Below are 15,885 nucleotides of genomic sequence, written 5' to 3'. Positions count from 1 at the left end.
AGTGTTGCTTTAAGACGTCTGGTTCCTATCACCACCACTGAGTCGGTAAGTTTCTCTAGAATGGAGCATTTCACATCAAACCAGTCAGAATGAATGTTTACCACTTAAAGGGGAATTCCACCAATTATTCGAACTTTCGGAATAAGAATTCAGTTCTTAAGACGTAAAAAGTTATTCAGAGCGAAATGGTTCACTGCAGAGAAACTTACAGACTCACAGACAGGAACCAGTCCATGTCTACAGCACGAATATAGCCCATTTAGTTACTGTCCAAAACCACCAGTGACCCCACACGCCATTAAGCTTTTATAAGTAATGTTGATGATGGTAAAATAAACCAGCCATTAGGGGTGTACTTTGTGTACTTCTGGTGCCGGTCCCAAGCCCGGATAAATGGTGAGGGTTGCGTCAGGAAGGGCATCCAGCGTAAAACTTGTGCCAGATCGGTTGAAGCCCGGGGTGACAACGACCGCCTCCGGTGCTGTTGACCAGCAGGGTGCCGGTGGAAATTGGACTACTGTAGGTCGAAGACCATCAAAGAGGAGAGGAGGAAGGCGGGTTAGAAGGCAGTGAGAGAGAAGGAAAGGCAGGAGTGTGGAGGTTAGAGTAGGGACTCTGAACATAGGGACAATGACTGGTAAAGGCAGAGAGCTTGCAGACATGATGGAGAGAAGGAAGGTAGATATTCTGTGTGTCCAGGAGACCAGATGGAAAGGAAGCAAGGCCAGGAACATTGGAGGTGGATTCAAACTTTTCTATCATGGTGTAGAGAGGAAGAGAAATGGAGTAGGGATAATCCTAAAGGAGCAGCTTGGGAAAAGTGTTCTGGATGTAAAGAGAGTGTCAGACAGGATCATGAGCCTGAAGTTGGAGGTTGATGGTGTGATTTTGAATGTGGTCAGTTCATATGCACCACAGGTTGGTGGTCAGTTAGAGGAGAAAGAGGAATTTTGGAGTAAGATGGATGAAGTGGTAGGTGGTGTCCCTAGAGAGGAGAGATTGGTGATTGGTGCAGACTTCAATGGACATGTTGGTGAAGGGAACAGAGGGGATGAAGAGGTGCTGGGTATGTATGGTGTGAAAGACAGAAATGCGGAAGGTCAGATGGTTGTAGATTTTGCAAAGAGAATGGAAATGGCTGCGGTGAACACATATTTTCAGAAGAGGGAAGAACACAGGGTGACATACAAGAGTGGAGGGAGGTGCACACAGGTGGATTATATCCTTAGCAGGAGATGCCACCTAAAGGAGATTGGAGATTGTAAAGTGCCAGGGGAAAGTGTAGCAAGGCAGCATAGGGTGGTTGTCTGTAGAATGAGATTAGAAACAAAGAAGAGGAAGAGAGTGAAGACAGAGCCAAAGATTAGATGGTGGAAGCTGAAGGAGGAGGATGGTTGCAGGCAGTTCAGGGAAAAATTGCAACAGGCCCTTGGGGGCAGTGAGGAGCTACCTGAGGATGGGGAAACTACAGCTAAGGTGGTGAGAGAAACTGGCGAGAATGTGTTGGGTGTTTCGTCTGGTCAGAGGAAAGAAGACAAGGAAAGTTGGTGGTGGAATGAGGAAGTCCAGGAGAGTATTCAGAAGAAGAAGGCAGCTAAGAAAAAGTGGGATAACCTCAGAGATGAAGGAAGTAGGCAGGAGTGCTGTGAGGCTAGTCGCATAGCGAAAAGAATGGTGGCAAAGGCAAAGGCTCAGGCCTATGATGAGCTGTATGAGAGGCTGGACAGTAAAGAAGGAGTAAAGGACTTGTATCGCTTGGCTAAACAGAGAGATAGAGCTGGAAAGGATGTACAGCAGGTTAGGCTGATAAAGGATAGAGAGGGAAATGTACTAGTGAGTGAACAGAGAGTGTTGAGTAGATGGAAGAAGTACTTTGAAGAACTAATGAATGAGGAAAACGAGAGAGAGAGGAGGACAACAGGGGAGAGATAGTGGATCAGGAAGTGCAGAGAATTAGTAAGGTGGAAGTGAGGGCAGCTTTAAAAAGGATGAAGAATGGAAAGGCAGTTAGTCCAGATGACATACCTGTGGAGGTATGGAGATGTTTAGGAGAGAAGGCAGTGGACTTTTTAACCAGGGTGTTTAACAAAATCCTGGAGAGTGAGAGGACGCCTGATGAGTGGAGAAGCAGTGTACTGGTCCCCATTTTTAAGAACAAGGGTGATGTGCAGAGCTGCAGTAATACAGCTGTATGTAATGTAGTAACAGCTGTATGTAATGTAGTAACTACAGAGGTATAAAGTTGATGAGCCACACCATGAAGGTATGGGAAAGAGTTGTAGAAGCAAGGCTAAGGCAAGAGGTTCAGATCAGTGAGCAGCAGTTTGGTTTCATGCCCAGAAAGAGTACCACAGATGCAATTTTTGTGTTGAGAGTGTTGGTAGAGAAGTACAGAGAAGGTCAGAAGGAGCTACATTGTGTCTTTGTGGATCTAGAGAAGGCATATGATAGGGTGCCAAGAGAGGAACTGTGGTACTGTATGAGGAAGTCAGGTGTAGCTGAAAAGTATGTTAGGGTGGTGCAGGACATGTATGAGGATAGTGAGACAGTGGTGAGGTGTGCAGTTGGAGTGACAAATGGTTTCAAGGTGAAGGTGGGTTTACATCAGGGATCAGCTTTGAGCCCCTTCTTGTTTGCAATGGTGATGGACAGGTTGACAGATGAGGTCAGGCAGGAGGCTCCATGGAACTCGATGTTTGCAGATGACATTGTAATCTGTGGTGAGAGTAGAGAGCAGGTGGAAGAGAATCTGGAGAGGTGGAGGTTTGCACTGGAGAGGAAAGGAATGAAGGTCAGTAGAGACAAGACGGAATGCATGTGTATGAATGAGTGGGAGGCAGGTGGAAAGGTGAAGATGCAAGGAGTAGAGGTCGTAAAGGTGGATGACTTCAAATATCTTGGGTCAACCATCCAGAGCAATGGACAGTGCAAAAAAGAGGTGAGGAAGAGGGTGCAGGCAGGATGGAGTGGGTGGAGACGGGTGTCAGGGCTGATGTGTGACAGAAGGATAGCAGCAAGTGTGAAAGGGAAGGTTTACAAGACAGTAGTGCGTTCTGCTATGATGTTTGGTTTGGAGACTGTGGCTCTGTCTAAAAGACAGGAGGCTGAGCTGGAGGTGGCGGAGATGAAGATGCTCAGATTTTCATTGGGAGTGACAAGGATGGACAAGATTAGAAATGAGCAGATCAGAGGGACAGTGAAGGTGGAGCAGTTTGGAGATAAAGCCAGAGAGGCCAGGTTGAGATGGTGTGGACATGTGTTGAGGAGGAATAGTGGATATATTGGGCAAAGAATGTTGGAGATGGAGCTGCCAGGTAGAAGGAGAAGAGGTAGACCTCAGAGAAGGTTTATGGATGTAGTTAGGGTGGACATGGAGATGGTTGGTGTAAAAGTAGAGGCGGCAGTGGACAGGGCAAGATGGAGGCAGATGATCCGCTGTGACGACCCCTAAAGGGAGCAGCCGAAAGAAGAAGTTGATGATGGTAAAATAGTCGTAAAGCTGAAAAAAAATCGTTTTCTTTCAACATGCTTCACACACCTCTCTGCCATTTAACGCATTAAGATACATTTTAAGCCAGAACTGTCACAAAACTACGTTTCAGACATCAGGCAGCACAAATACAACCATTTGATGTAAGAACCTTCTGTGAGGGAGCTTTTCCAGGGAGTGAGGGAGTTCCCATCACCAACACTGTGAACAGCTGGAACTCAGCAAAGTTTCTCTAGAACAAAGCATCAACTCCAAACCACTCCGGACGATTTTGTTCCCCTGCTAATGTTTTCATTGTGTAGAACTTTTGAAAATTTGGTGGGGGTCCCCTTTAAACATTCCGCAGGCTGGGGTTGGTGGGTTCAGGGCGATTTCGTAAAATCGAAGTCACGTGGGTCGTCGCTGGTGATCGTGGGTGTATGAGCAGAGAGACGCCTGAGCTGCTGTAGAAGCAGGAGTTTAAGAAGCGAAGATGTTTTACCTTGTGGCCGTCTGCGGGGCTCTGCTCGGTGTCTACGCTCTCCTCCAGCTGACTGTCTTTAAGATGCCCAGGTGTAAAAGCTCAGCAAAGCTTCACGGCAAGACGGTCGTCGTGACTGGTAGGTGCTGAGAGACTCCCGTGCTGTTGGTACGGAGATCGTATGTTACATAACGACTGGATTTGCCGGTGTTCCCGAGGCTGAAGTTGGCTTCCTATTCGACCTCCCCCGTTCCACCTTAAATGGTGCAGCAGTTCCCTTCTGGCGCCTGAGGCGAAGGCACCAGAATGGAACGGCTGCCCTATTTAAGGTGGAACTGGGGAGTTCGAACAGCACGTCACTATGCACCCAGAGAGCAGTTCTAGTAGATACGCTGATTGAATCAAGACAACTTCGTGTCTCATTTCACTTTTCAGGCTCCAACACTGGCATTGGGAAAGCAACCGCGATGAACCTCGCCAAACGAGGAGCCAGGGTGATCCTCGCATGCAGAGACAAGCAAAGAGCCGAGGCGGCTGTTAACGATATTAAAAAGGTGCGACTTAAAACAACACCAAAAACACGGCTTGCGCTCTGCTGCCGCCTGAGGAGAGCGTAACTGCAGCGTCCCAAATGGCTCATTGCTCCCTACGTAGTGCGCCGAGTTATTAAATCGGAACTTGTACACAAAAAGACAGTGCAGTATACATCTAGTAGGGAATTGTGCACATGTGGCCGAGTCTCAAATGACTGTTAGGCGTATTGTGCACTGTTTTGGCGCCGTTTGTGATTCAGCCCGAGTAAACGAGTGTAAACTAGCGGCTAAACTGTGCGGGCTGAACGGCCGCGCTAGTACCGAAAATGTTATAAATACGATCAGTTCTGTGTGAAAACGGGTTCTCTCATCTCATAAAAGTAGTGCGTGTTAGTAGAAGTTCAGTCCACCGTGTGGGCGCTGAATTTACTGGGCTGCAGTATGTAAATGCAGTAAATTCAGTATGTTGCCGTTTCCCTTTCGCCTGATGGCGGCAGCAGCACCGTGAGATGACGCTGTGCTCAGAGAGTTGAGGGGAGCCTGGCCTCTTCCTGTTTCCCTCGTTATATCAAAACCGTCATTAATTGGGTGTAAATGGAGCGAAGCGGCTAAAATCGTTAAAGAAGGTTTTTATATATATTGAATCAGTTGTGAAAAATATTTTGCCCCCCCCCCCCCCCCAGGGACCATGGTATGATCCAGTCTTCTGAACCAGAAGAAATTATGAGTGGCATTTCTCACTAGAAATTCTGTATAGAAAAGTAATAACTAATATTGTGATACTAATGCTTGGAAAACTCTTTTTAAGCCTTTAAGAGGAAAGATATGCATGATTTCTGTCGTGAAAACCATTAACCCTCTCATGCATGAATTATAATAAGCTCAGTCAGGATTTTTTTTACTAAGTGTTTTTATACATCCTTAGGGATGTAAAACAAGGTTTGAAAAAAAAAATTCTATCTTTATTCGATAAAGAAATATTTAACTGTCCACGTGAAGCGGGTCGTGAAGTAAGGAGGCTCAAGTTAGTGGAGAAAACTTTAATTTTACGAGACAAAAACGAAACTCACAACTCGCTTCCAAAACAACAACTGAACTAAAACCAACTAGTGCCTCCTCCCTCGAGTCTCTTAAAGGGCTAGAGCCCGTTGAGTGACTTAAAGCCTGTCTGTTGCGGATTTGCTCCAGTCGCGAGTAGTAGCCCCTACACACGCAAGTGCACTTCATGCATTTTTTATTGTAAAAAACATCAATGTAATAACTTGGTAGTTATATAGGTATAATTTGTAATTTAGTTATACAGTTGTAATATCGTATTCTGTTGGAATGGTGGTTCCTCTGAACTGAGGAGGATAGTGCGCTCATTTCTGAGACTATTTTATATGATAGTTGCCAAAGTATCCGGGGCACAAAGCTACAAGACCCTGTATGCAGATGTACTTGGTTCTTCATGTGCATGCAGCATCTTGGCATCTGCTGGCGTTTTTTGCTTCCTTGAGCTGGGGCCAGTGGTTTCCAGGGGTATACCGGATCTCAGGGGGGCCTTAGACACTGCTCTTCGTTTTGCCCGTGGTGGAGTGGCACTGGGTTTGCATCTGGTGTGTATTTTCATGGATCCTGCATTGATAAGAGCACGAGCTATTGACACCTTGAAGAGCAGCAGATCCTTTGCTTCATTTCCAGACATTCTATAAAGGAGCCAGGCATTCACAGTTGTGACATCAAGGAAGTGAAAGAACACTCTTATGTACCACTGTTTCTGCGTCGGTGTGGATACATGGCAACACATTGATCCATGAGATCTACTCCATCCATATGCTGATTGTACAACTTCACGGAAAATGGCCTTTGGATGTTGAGCATTTGCTTCTCTTTTTTGCTCCGTCTCTGTGCAACATCTGTTGGGGACAGGCCGGTGCAGGAAGAGGCCATGTGAATAACTGAACTATCCAACCAGCGGGTGACAGTGATGTTTTGTGCATTGGTCACGACAGACAGATCCTCTTCCTTCTTGCTTCATTTGCTTTTCTCTTTTCAGCTTTTCTTGTGCTCCATGGAGCCTGTTGCTTCTACATGAGCCAGTGCCATAGATCCCTTGGTGTTCCAGTGCCTGAAGGAGGAGAATGGTGCAAAAGAAATTGTCAAAAAACACCTTGTGGTTCTTGTCCTTAATGTCTTGACAAAGGCGCATGACTACATCTCCAGCCATTCCCAGCTGACTGATCTCACCTCGTCCCCCAGCTGGACCTTGATAGGGCTCAAAGTTGTACATGTACCCAGAGGATCCTGCTTGCACCCACACTTTAATTCCCCAGGGCTTGGGTTTTTTGGGGACATATTGTTTGATAGACAGGTGTCCCTTGTAGGGAATCATCATCTCATCGACCGACTGAAATTCTTCTGGGTCAAGTGCTGATTGGAAGGTTTCCTTGAGTGCATCCAAGACTGGTCTGATTTTGACAAACCTGTCAGCATTTTTGTGAGTAGTTGTCAACAAAGTGCATGTAACTAAGAATTTGCTCGAACCTGTTCACTGGCATTGCATCGGCTTTCGTTTCAAGACGAAGTCCTGTCTCTGATGACCAGTACATTCTGGATCTAGGATATCTGACATATGACATTACCATATTGATTCCAAGAAATGTTTTGAACTCCTCTAAGGTCAATGCCAGCTTCTCTTTTCCTTTCTGGACAGCGTAAAGGTTTGTATTGTGTGTCTTGATCATATCCTGGGTGAAAAGATGCATGAAGAAATCTATTGGATCTGCTCCCTCAACATTCATCTTGCTCTCTCCTAAGAAAGGAGGCAGGTCTCCCTCAAACTGCTTATCCTTAGCTTTCCAGATATTTCTGACACTCTTTTCTTTTGCTTTTTTCCCCTGGGCCCTGGAAGGTGGTCCCTCAGGTTCAACAGCCTCATCTCCTCCATCAGCTTCATCTCCTTCCTCAGCCTCAACTCCCTCAGCAACATTTCCAGACTCCTCACCATCACTATCACTGCTTGAACCTACTTCTCTGCTTGCACCTGTCTGTACTGGCAGCCATTCCTCATCACTGCTACCAGAAGCACAGTCTTCCTCACTTGAGTTTGGAAACTCCTCTATTACCCTGTATGCCTGTTTTTTGGGCTCTACAAAATATAAGGATTTAAAGAAAAAAACTCTATTTACATTATAAAAACATGAAGAAGTTGATTTACAGCCAAAACAGTAAAGCATATGAATTATTTTCAAGAACAACATTGGTAGTAATTGACATTGCATTAAAGTTGAAACATAGCTAGTGATGCATGATGTACAATTGAGTGGACAGATTATTAATCTGCGTTTCCTCCAAATGTAAAATAAAAATTTCAAAAATCTTTACATAATATCACTTTAGATGTTAATTGATGTAATTATATTTTTTAACCTGCAATGGTATCTTTTTATAGAAGGTAGAAACAGAAATAGCCAAGGTGTTTGGTCTTTCTCCCTGTCTGTCAGCCATCTTGGTTTCACTGACTATTTTTCCCTGTTGCAATGACTAGCCAATGGGATTTTTTTTGTATAGGATGATGCAATAGCTTCCACTAGAGTGGACTATATGCAGCAGTGCCCAAAATTGCAAGCATATACAGAGAAAAAACACTTTTAAACAGCTGTACACTGAAGTGACCTCTATTCATGAAAGGGTTAAATATGTATCTGCCTTTGCATTAGTATTAAATAAACTGCCACATAAACTGAGGGCAGAAGGAAAAACTGATTGAAATCCTGCACACTGTCATTCATATTTTACATTGTCAACATCACACTTCCACACTTTCAGTTCAAAATGTTCAAAAGATCAGGTCAGTGAAGAAAACACTGAGTTGAGATTGAGCATCAATTCCTTCACCTGAGCCAAAAAGTAACAGGAGTATTGATCAGTATCGACCCACCCACCTCCATCACCTGTTCTCTACTTGGACCAAGACCAGAAACTCTTTTGAAAGGTCTTCCTGTTATGCAGTGTTGTAACACTGATGTGGTGGTGGTGTGTTAGTGTGTGTTGTGCTTGTATGAGTGGATCAGACACAGCAGTGCTGCTGGAGTTTTTGAACACTGTGTCCACTCACTGTCCACTCTATTAGACACTCCTACCTTGTCAGTCCACCTTGTAGATGTAAAGTCAGAGACGACAGCTCATCTGCTGCTGCACAGTTTGTGTTGGTCATCCTCTAGTCCTTCATCGGTGGTCACAGGACGCACCCACAGGACACTGTTGGCTGGATATTTATGGTAGGTGGACTGTTCTCAGTCCAGCAGTGACGCTGAGGTGTTTTAAAACTCCAGCAGTGTTTCATGTTTTGACTTATTTTCCTTTGACTTTCCTCCTCCTTGTGCAAGTTGATTATCTTCTGCCTAATCTCCTCATAAATGTCTCCTTTAGCCATTTAAAATGCACACAACAGGGGCTCCCGAGTGGCACATGGGTCCAAGCCGTGGCCCGGTCATCAGGAGATCGCGAGTTCGATTCCGGGTGATGCTACAGCCGTCCATAGCCTCTCTGGGTGGGTAGGAGCGGCAGTTCGAAAAGAAGCGGTGGCTGGTTTCACAGGTCTCAGAGGAAGCCTGTGCTGCCTTCACCCTCCTAGCGTTGGTGGCATCGTGATTGGGGGAGTCCTAAGTAGCGGGTGGAATTGGGAACGACTAAAATTGGGGAGAAATTTGGGTAAAAGTAAGTAAATAAATAAAATGCACAGAACCATCTGTCTTTTCCTCATCACACAGGAAAGTGGAAACAATGAGGTGCTGTATATGCAATTGGACCTCGCCAGTCTCCGGTCTGTGCGATCATTTGCTGAGAACTTTCTCAAGGCAGAGCCCAGACTGGACATACTCATCAACAATGCTGGTGATGCTTGTTTCCTGTGATCACCATAATATCCCAGGCTTGTATTACTCATTTATACCTGTGTTTTATGGCAGTTTTGTATTGATTTTTGTCTGAATATAGGGCTTGCGATGAGAGGTAAGACCGAGGATGGATTTGGAATGATTTTTGGTGTCAATCATCTTGGTCACTTTTTGTTGACCGTTCTGTTGCTGGACCGACTGAAGGAATGCGCCCCCAGCAGGGTGGTCACTGTGTCCTCATGCGCTCATGTGATGGGGAAAGTCGACTTTGACTGCATCAACACCCACAAAGATCTAGGCCTGGGGGGTTCTACCATACGCTTGCTGAAGTTATATAGCCACAGCAAAGTCTGCAATATTCTGTTCACCCATGAGCTGGCCAAGAAACTGGAGGGCACGAACGTCACCTGCTTCAGTCTTCACCCAGGTCTGTGCACAGCAAGTATACTCATTCCAACAGGGTCAAGAAATGTTAGTAAGCGCCTCGGCTCACCTCTGTTGTATGCAACAGATATGATGGCTGTTATCAAGCTGTCACAGTTACTCAATTAATGGTCAAAACCCTCAGTAATTTAAAGACCTTCACGTTTGCTGGATTTCTGCATAATTCGACTGCTGAGCCAATCAGAGTGGTTTAATATGAAACAGTACTTGAGTTAAAGTAGAGACCCCCAAGGTAAAATATCACTCCAGTAAAAGTAGAAGTTCCTCCCTTTAGACCTCCACTTGAGTAAAAGTACTAAAGTATTTACCTTCAAATGTACTTAAGTATAAAGTAAAAGTACTAAAAGAGTAATTCTGGCTCTGATGTCCTGTTATCATTTTTATAACAAGACTGGCTTCATGAACTCATTTCAGGTGAAAGTCCTCCAGCGTCTCTCTTGGTAAACCAGTCTTTTAATAGAACGTCATTAATTAGTGACGCTGACGTCTATTAAAATGATCAGAAGCACAAAACACTGAAGGTAAACAGTTTCCATCAGGGAGAACCGAGTGGCTCTGAAATCACTTTTTACACACAAGCAAAGTTTCAGTTTCAGATTTATTTACAACTTAGTTCAAAGTTTAAGTTGAATAAAAACTGGCTTTAAACTCAGGATCACAGATGAGCTCCTTTACTATGTTGATCTGTAGGCGTCTGTTCATAAACATAAACCAGCCCAAACTAATTTACTATAAAATGAAATGGTGTTTGTAGAAATTCAGAAAAAAGCCACGTCAGTCTCGACTGCATATGTGGACATATTTCTATATTGAGCTCTATTTACACAAAGTTAGGTTAGTTCATCATTTATGTTGAACAGACTCTCCCAAAGTTTTACGCTGCTGCGCTGACGTTGAACCGCGTGCTGCACTGGGTCGGTATGACCAACAGGTCAAAACCGGCTCTAAACAAAGTGACCGCTGGGCCCTGATTGGTGCTCTGGCTTTGCGCTTCTTTCGTTTTGACATGTTACGTTTTTATACACGCAGAAACCAAAAGGAACGACAGATTTCTCAGAATGTAGCGGAGGAAAAAGTCAGATATTAGATTAGAAATGTAGTGGAGTGAAAGTGAAAAGTCGCCCAGAATGAAAAAACTTCAGTACAGATACACCAAAAATACTAAAGTACAGAAACTAATTACATTTACTCAGTTACTCAGTTACTGTCCACCACTGGAAACGGTGCATTACAGTGACGATGACAGGAACCAGACGTCTTGATATTTAAAATGCAAATGTAGCCACTTTATTATTATCATCCAAAATGGTCAGTGACCCTACACAAGCTTTTATATGTAATGTTGATGATGGTAAAATAGTGTTGCCTTACAAGACCCTGCAAGGTTCCCCGCCCACAATGAATGTATCTTTTAAAATGCAAATACATGTTTGAGGACAAAAGCTTAAAAATGTTGCAAAACAAGCTCTCAGCCATCAGACAGTGTATTCATCACCATTTCATGTGTTAACCTTCTGTGAGGGAGCTTTTCGAATCATTACACCCTCATGTCTGGTTCCTATTACCACCACTGTGATCAATTCTGACTTGATAAGTCAAACCACTCTGAAATGTTAATGATTTTAACCCAAAAATCTGTTTTATTCTGCTTCAGTCAAATAAACGCATGTAATTCGGTCTGTATTCTGTGGTGCCAGGTTTATTTTGCTCATGGATAATACTGTATACTGTCTGTTGTCTCTCATATTATGTTGAACTGGGTGCGCTTTACTGTTGTATCTGTATTAGAGCCTATAAATATCAAAATATCAGTCGAAAATTAGGAAGAACACTTCTGAGATGATGTAACCTTCTCCTAGCACATCTATGGGACTGCAGTAGTATGTTAGCACTAAGCCAACAATAACTCACTTTTTTTATTGTTCTAGATTAAACATGGACTTCTGACGCTTGTAAAATTCATATGCAGAAGTTTGTGCACCCCTGGTCACGTGATATTTTGTTGAACATTTTAATGCATCACTGTTTATGTGCTGAATTTAACATGTTGGAAAAAATAAAACATGAAGTGTGGCCCTGTGCAAAAGTTGTGGTACATTTTATGTCTTATTGTTGGCCAATATGTCAAACTAGTAAATAAATAGAAACTGTCCACTAAAACCTGCAGAAAAACGCCACCCTAAACTGTGCTCCCTGCAGAGAATGCATGTTCAGGAGTGTTCAAACGTTTTTTGTTTTGACCGTATTAACATATTTTACCTTGTAGCAGTATTACAGAAACTCTTTCAGTAAAGAGTTCTGACATAGAGCTGCTGCTGTTGCTATCTAGAACGTATCTAGAGCTTCCAGGAAGCATAGAGTGACCCCTTTTCACTTAGAAATCAGAATTGTGATCGATTGATTCCATTATCCTTTCAGAATTATGTCTGTGGCTTAATCTGATATGTTAGGCATTCAGTTCAGCTCCTGAAGTCCCAGCCAATGAGAGAGCTCGCTCGGCTGTATCCATTCGAGGGGGACAAAATCCTGATTGGATCATTTTCTGTTGAGCAGTTGAGGAGCATAACCCTCGTCTTTCTCTGAAGGCCCTGACGGTTCTGTCCTGATGTTACGTTATAATATGCTTGCTTGCTACAAATCTACCAAGAATGTGCAGGAATTATACACTCTACTTTTGGTATGTGATAAATGAACCTTGAAACGTAATAATATTCCACATCTGTTTTCTGCACAATGATCTCATTTTAGGGATTATAAAAACGGAGATAGGCCGTCATTCCAACCTGTGGTGGAAGATCATCTTGGCACCTTTCGTGCTGCTCTCTTCGGATGTAGAGTCAGGAGCCCAGACTGTTCTCCACTGTGCTCTCCAGGAGGGGATCGAGCCCCTGAGTGGACGCTACTTCTCCAAATGTGCCGTGGCGGACGTGTCTGCCGTGGCCAGAGATGACGCAACTGCCAAGAAGCTCTGGGAAGTGAGCGAAAGACTGTGTGGCCTAGCTTGACTCTATACGTGCTGAGATGAGTTGATTTGTACTGTGAATCCTAATTGCTTTTGATATTTAATATTCTGTTTGCCATGTTTTATGATGGTCTTCTAATAATTAAGCTATGTGGCGTGTTTGCAAAAGTGCACAAAGCCAGAGGAGAGAGGGTGTGGTGTTATGTGGTGTGAAGTGAGATGAACGTGTGTCTTTATGTCCCTGGAAGCTGTTGCGTACCTGTCTGCTTGTACAAGGGACTGCATTTATAAGGTGAAGTGCCTAGGGCCATCACTTACAAAGACCCACCACACCCTGGGTGTCAACGTGACAAGTCGAAAGCAAACACACTAAATGACATATTAAATGACCATAAATGACACGCTTTTGTTTTTTAATTGGCCTTTCTGAGAAGATTAGAAGACTGCTTACTTAATAATAGAATATCTATTCAAATCACTGTAAATTTGCATCATCTTATGCTTTAAAGGGCCCATATCATTCAAAAAATGAGTTTAATGTAGTACCTTCAGTCCATATACAGGCTGTTTTAAATGTAGTGTTTTTGTGATGCCAAAAAAACTAAACTCATTACTAAACAGTAACTAAGCAATACAGGACAGCCAATCAGAAATGAGCTCATTTACATATAGTAATTTTAAAAACACAGTAACAAAAGCTGCCTCTTTAATTCTAAAGGAATGAATCATGAATGAAAAATAAAAATAAAATGCATCATATGAGCCCTTTAATTGCCGTTTTCCTGTGTTTTCTAGGCTGCTAAGAATTAAGACATTATTCTACAGTAATCAAATGTGTTTTGAGGAAATCCAGAGATCGTCTTATTTGCCAAATGACAGACTTGCCACTGATTTTGTTGTTGATGTGGAGTGAAAAATAAATGACACATGAAATCACTTGCAGTCACTGAGTTTCTTAGTCACCAAGCCAAATTCCTGCCATTCCGAGGTAGGTTAGCTAACACTGTTGCTCACGCTGACATGGTTTGTAAGTGAGGTAGTGAATCACATGTGGACTTTGAATTCACCTTCAATGACGCTCCACTGCATTCTTTCATTGAGGCCTACTTTATAGTTTTGTAATCAGACCGTAAAACAGGACAAACTTTGTCATTAAAGGACACAGACTAAATATTTTAATAGTCTCGTAACTGAAAGGGGAATTTTCTGCATAATTCATTCATACAGTACAGTGGTGGTGACGGGAACCAGGCGTGGCCGTGTCTGCAACACAAAAACAGGCATTTTATTTACGATCCAAAACAACATTGTTGTTATACATAATGCAGACAAGATTAAAATAGGGGTAAATCTGGAAAGATAACTTTTTCCTCAGGTATTTTTATTGTCTTGTTGGAATGTCTAGGAAACATTGTGTTTCCAGGGCTGTATGTTTCCTCATTGAAATGAAAACAATTCCATATTTGGAAGTTGCCTCAATCCTGTTTCCTCAAGTTCTTCAGGAGCTGAACTTGTCTAGGTATCACTGTGACAGAACGTTCTCTCCATGTATTACTTAATATTTTAAAGCTGTGACATTTGATTCACTGCTTTAAAACAGGGCTTAAAGGGGAATTCCAGCGGTTTTTAAACATTTCTGCGTAATTGAGTATATGAGATGTAAACACTCATTCAGAGTGGCTTGGTGTGAAATGTTCTGTTCTACAGAAACTTGCCGAAACCCTTCAGACGTTTGGTTCTTAACGCCGCCACTGTGAACATAACAAATTACTATATTAAGGCCACAATGTACTATATTGATGCAATAAATTGCTTTATTGACACCACAGTCTACTATACTGATGACTGATAGTTACTATACTGATGCCACAGGTTACTATATTGAGGCCACGGGTTACGATATCTAGGCCACAGTTTACTATATTGAGGCCACAGGTTACGATATCGAGGCCACAGGTTACTATATTGACACCACAGTATACTATATTGATGACTGATAGTTACTATACTGAGGCCATGGGTTACTATACTGAGACCACGGTTTACTATACTGAAGCCACAGGTTACAATACTGAGGCCACGGTTTACTATACTGAAGCCACAGGTTACTATACTGAGGCCATGGGTTACTATACTGAGACCACGGTTTACTATACTGAAGCCACAGGTTACTATACTGAGGCCACGGTTTACTATACTGAAGCCACAGGTTACTATACTGAGGCCACGGGTTACTATACTGAGGCCATGGGTTACTATACTGAGACCATGGTTTACTATACTGAAGCCACAGGTTACTATACTGAGGCCACGGGTTACTATACTGAGTCCACAGGTTACTATACTGAGGCCACGGTTTACTATACTGAGGCCACGGTTTCCTATACTGAGGCCACAGGTTACTATACTGAGGCCACGGTTTACTATACTGAGGCCACAGTTTACTATACTGAAGCCACAGGTTACTATACTGAGGCCACGGTTTACTATACTGAAGCCACAGGTTACTATACTGAGGCCACGGGTTACTATACTGAGGCTACGGTTTACTATACTGAGTCCACAGGTTACTATACTGAGTCCACAGGTTACTATACTGAGGCCACGGTTTACTATACTGAGGCCACGGGTTACTATACTGAGGCCATGGGTTACTATACTGAGTCCACAGGTTACTATACTGAGGCCACGGTTTACTATACTGAGGCCACAGTTTACTATACTGAGTCCACAGGTTACTATACTGAGGCCATGGGTTACTATACTGAGTCCACAGGTTACTATACTGAGGCCACGGTTTACTATACTGAGGCCACAGTTTACTATACTGAGTCCACAGGTTACTATACTGAGGCCATGGGTTACTATACTGAGTCCACAGGTTACTATACTGAGGCCACGGTTTACTATACTGAGGCCACAGTTTACTATACTGAGTCCACAGGTTACTATACTGAGGCCACAGTTTATTATACTGATGACTGATAGTTACCATCCAGAGCCCATAATAAGTTTCTAAGCTCTGATGACGAAGATGAAGTCAGAGTCTTGTTCTAACGTTTTTAAGCCATTTAAGGTTGAGCACAAAATCCGAGGAAGAACTGCATTAATGAAAG

General features: G+C 43.2%; 1 protein-coding gene across 1 annotated transcript; it reads left to right on the top strand.

Moving 5' to 3' along the window:
* Positions 1 to 3,886: 3,886 nt before the first annotated feature.
* On the top strand, positions 3,887 to 13,705 carry LOC108433290 (dehydrogenase/reductase SDR family member 13-like). Its single transcript, XM_017707757.2, has 5 exons — positions 3,887 to 4,089; positions 4,386 to 4,504; positions 9,238 to 9,361; positions 9,464 to 9,790; positions 12,556 to 13,705. The coding sequence occupies exons 1-5, from the start codon at positions 3,963 to 3,965 to the stop codon at positions 12,810 to 12,812; spliced, it is 954 nt and encodes a 317-aa protein (XP_017563246.1). The 5' UTR covers positions 3,887 to 3,962; the 3' UTR covers positions 12,813 to 13,705.
* The last annotated feature ends 2,180 nt before the right edge of the window (positions 13,706 to 15,885 follow it).

The sequence above is a fragment of the Pygocentrus nattereri genome, chromosome 18 (assembly GCF_015220715.1).
Source record: "Pygocentrus nattereri isolate fPygNat1 chromosome 18, fPygNat1.pri, whole genome shotgun sequence".
In the NCBI taxonomy this organism is placed as follows: Eukaryota; Metazoa; Chordata; class Actinopteri; order Characiformes; family Serrasalmidae; genus Pygocentrus; species Pygocentrus nattereri.
This window is presented reverse-complemented; position numbering and strand designations above follow the sequence as displayed.

Bases quoted from the DNA above. Each gene is read 5' to 3' on its own strand.
- LOC108433290 (XM_017707757.2), top strand. From the start codon at position 3,963: ATGTTTTACCTTGTGGCCGTCTGCGGGGCTCTGCTCGGTGTCTACGCT. The intron at 4,090-4,385 runs GTAGGTGCTGAG...TTCACTTTTCAG, and splicing joins CAAGACGGTCGTCGTGACTG to GCTCCAACACTGGCATTGGG. The intron at 9,791-12,555 runs GTCTGTGCACAG...ATCTCATTTTAG, and splicing joins CTGCTTCAGTCTTCACCCAG to GGATTATAAAAACGGAGATA.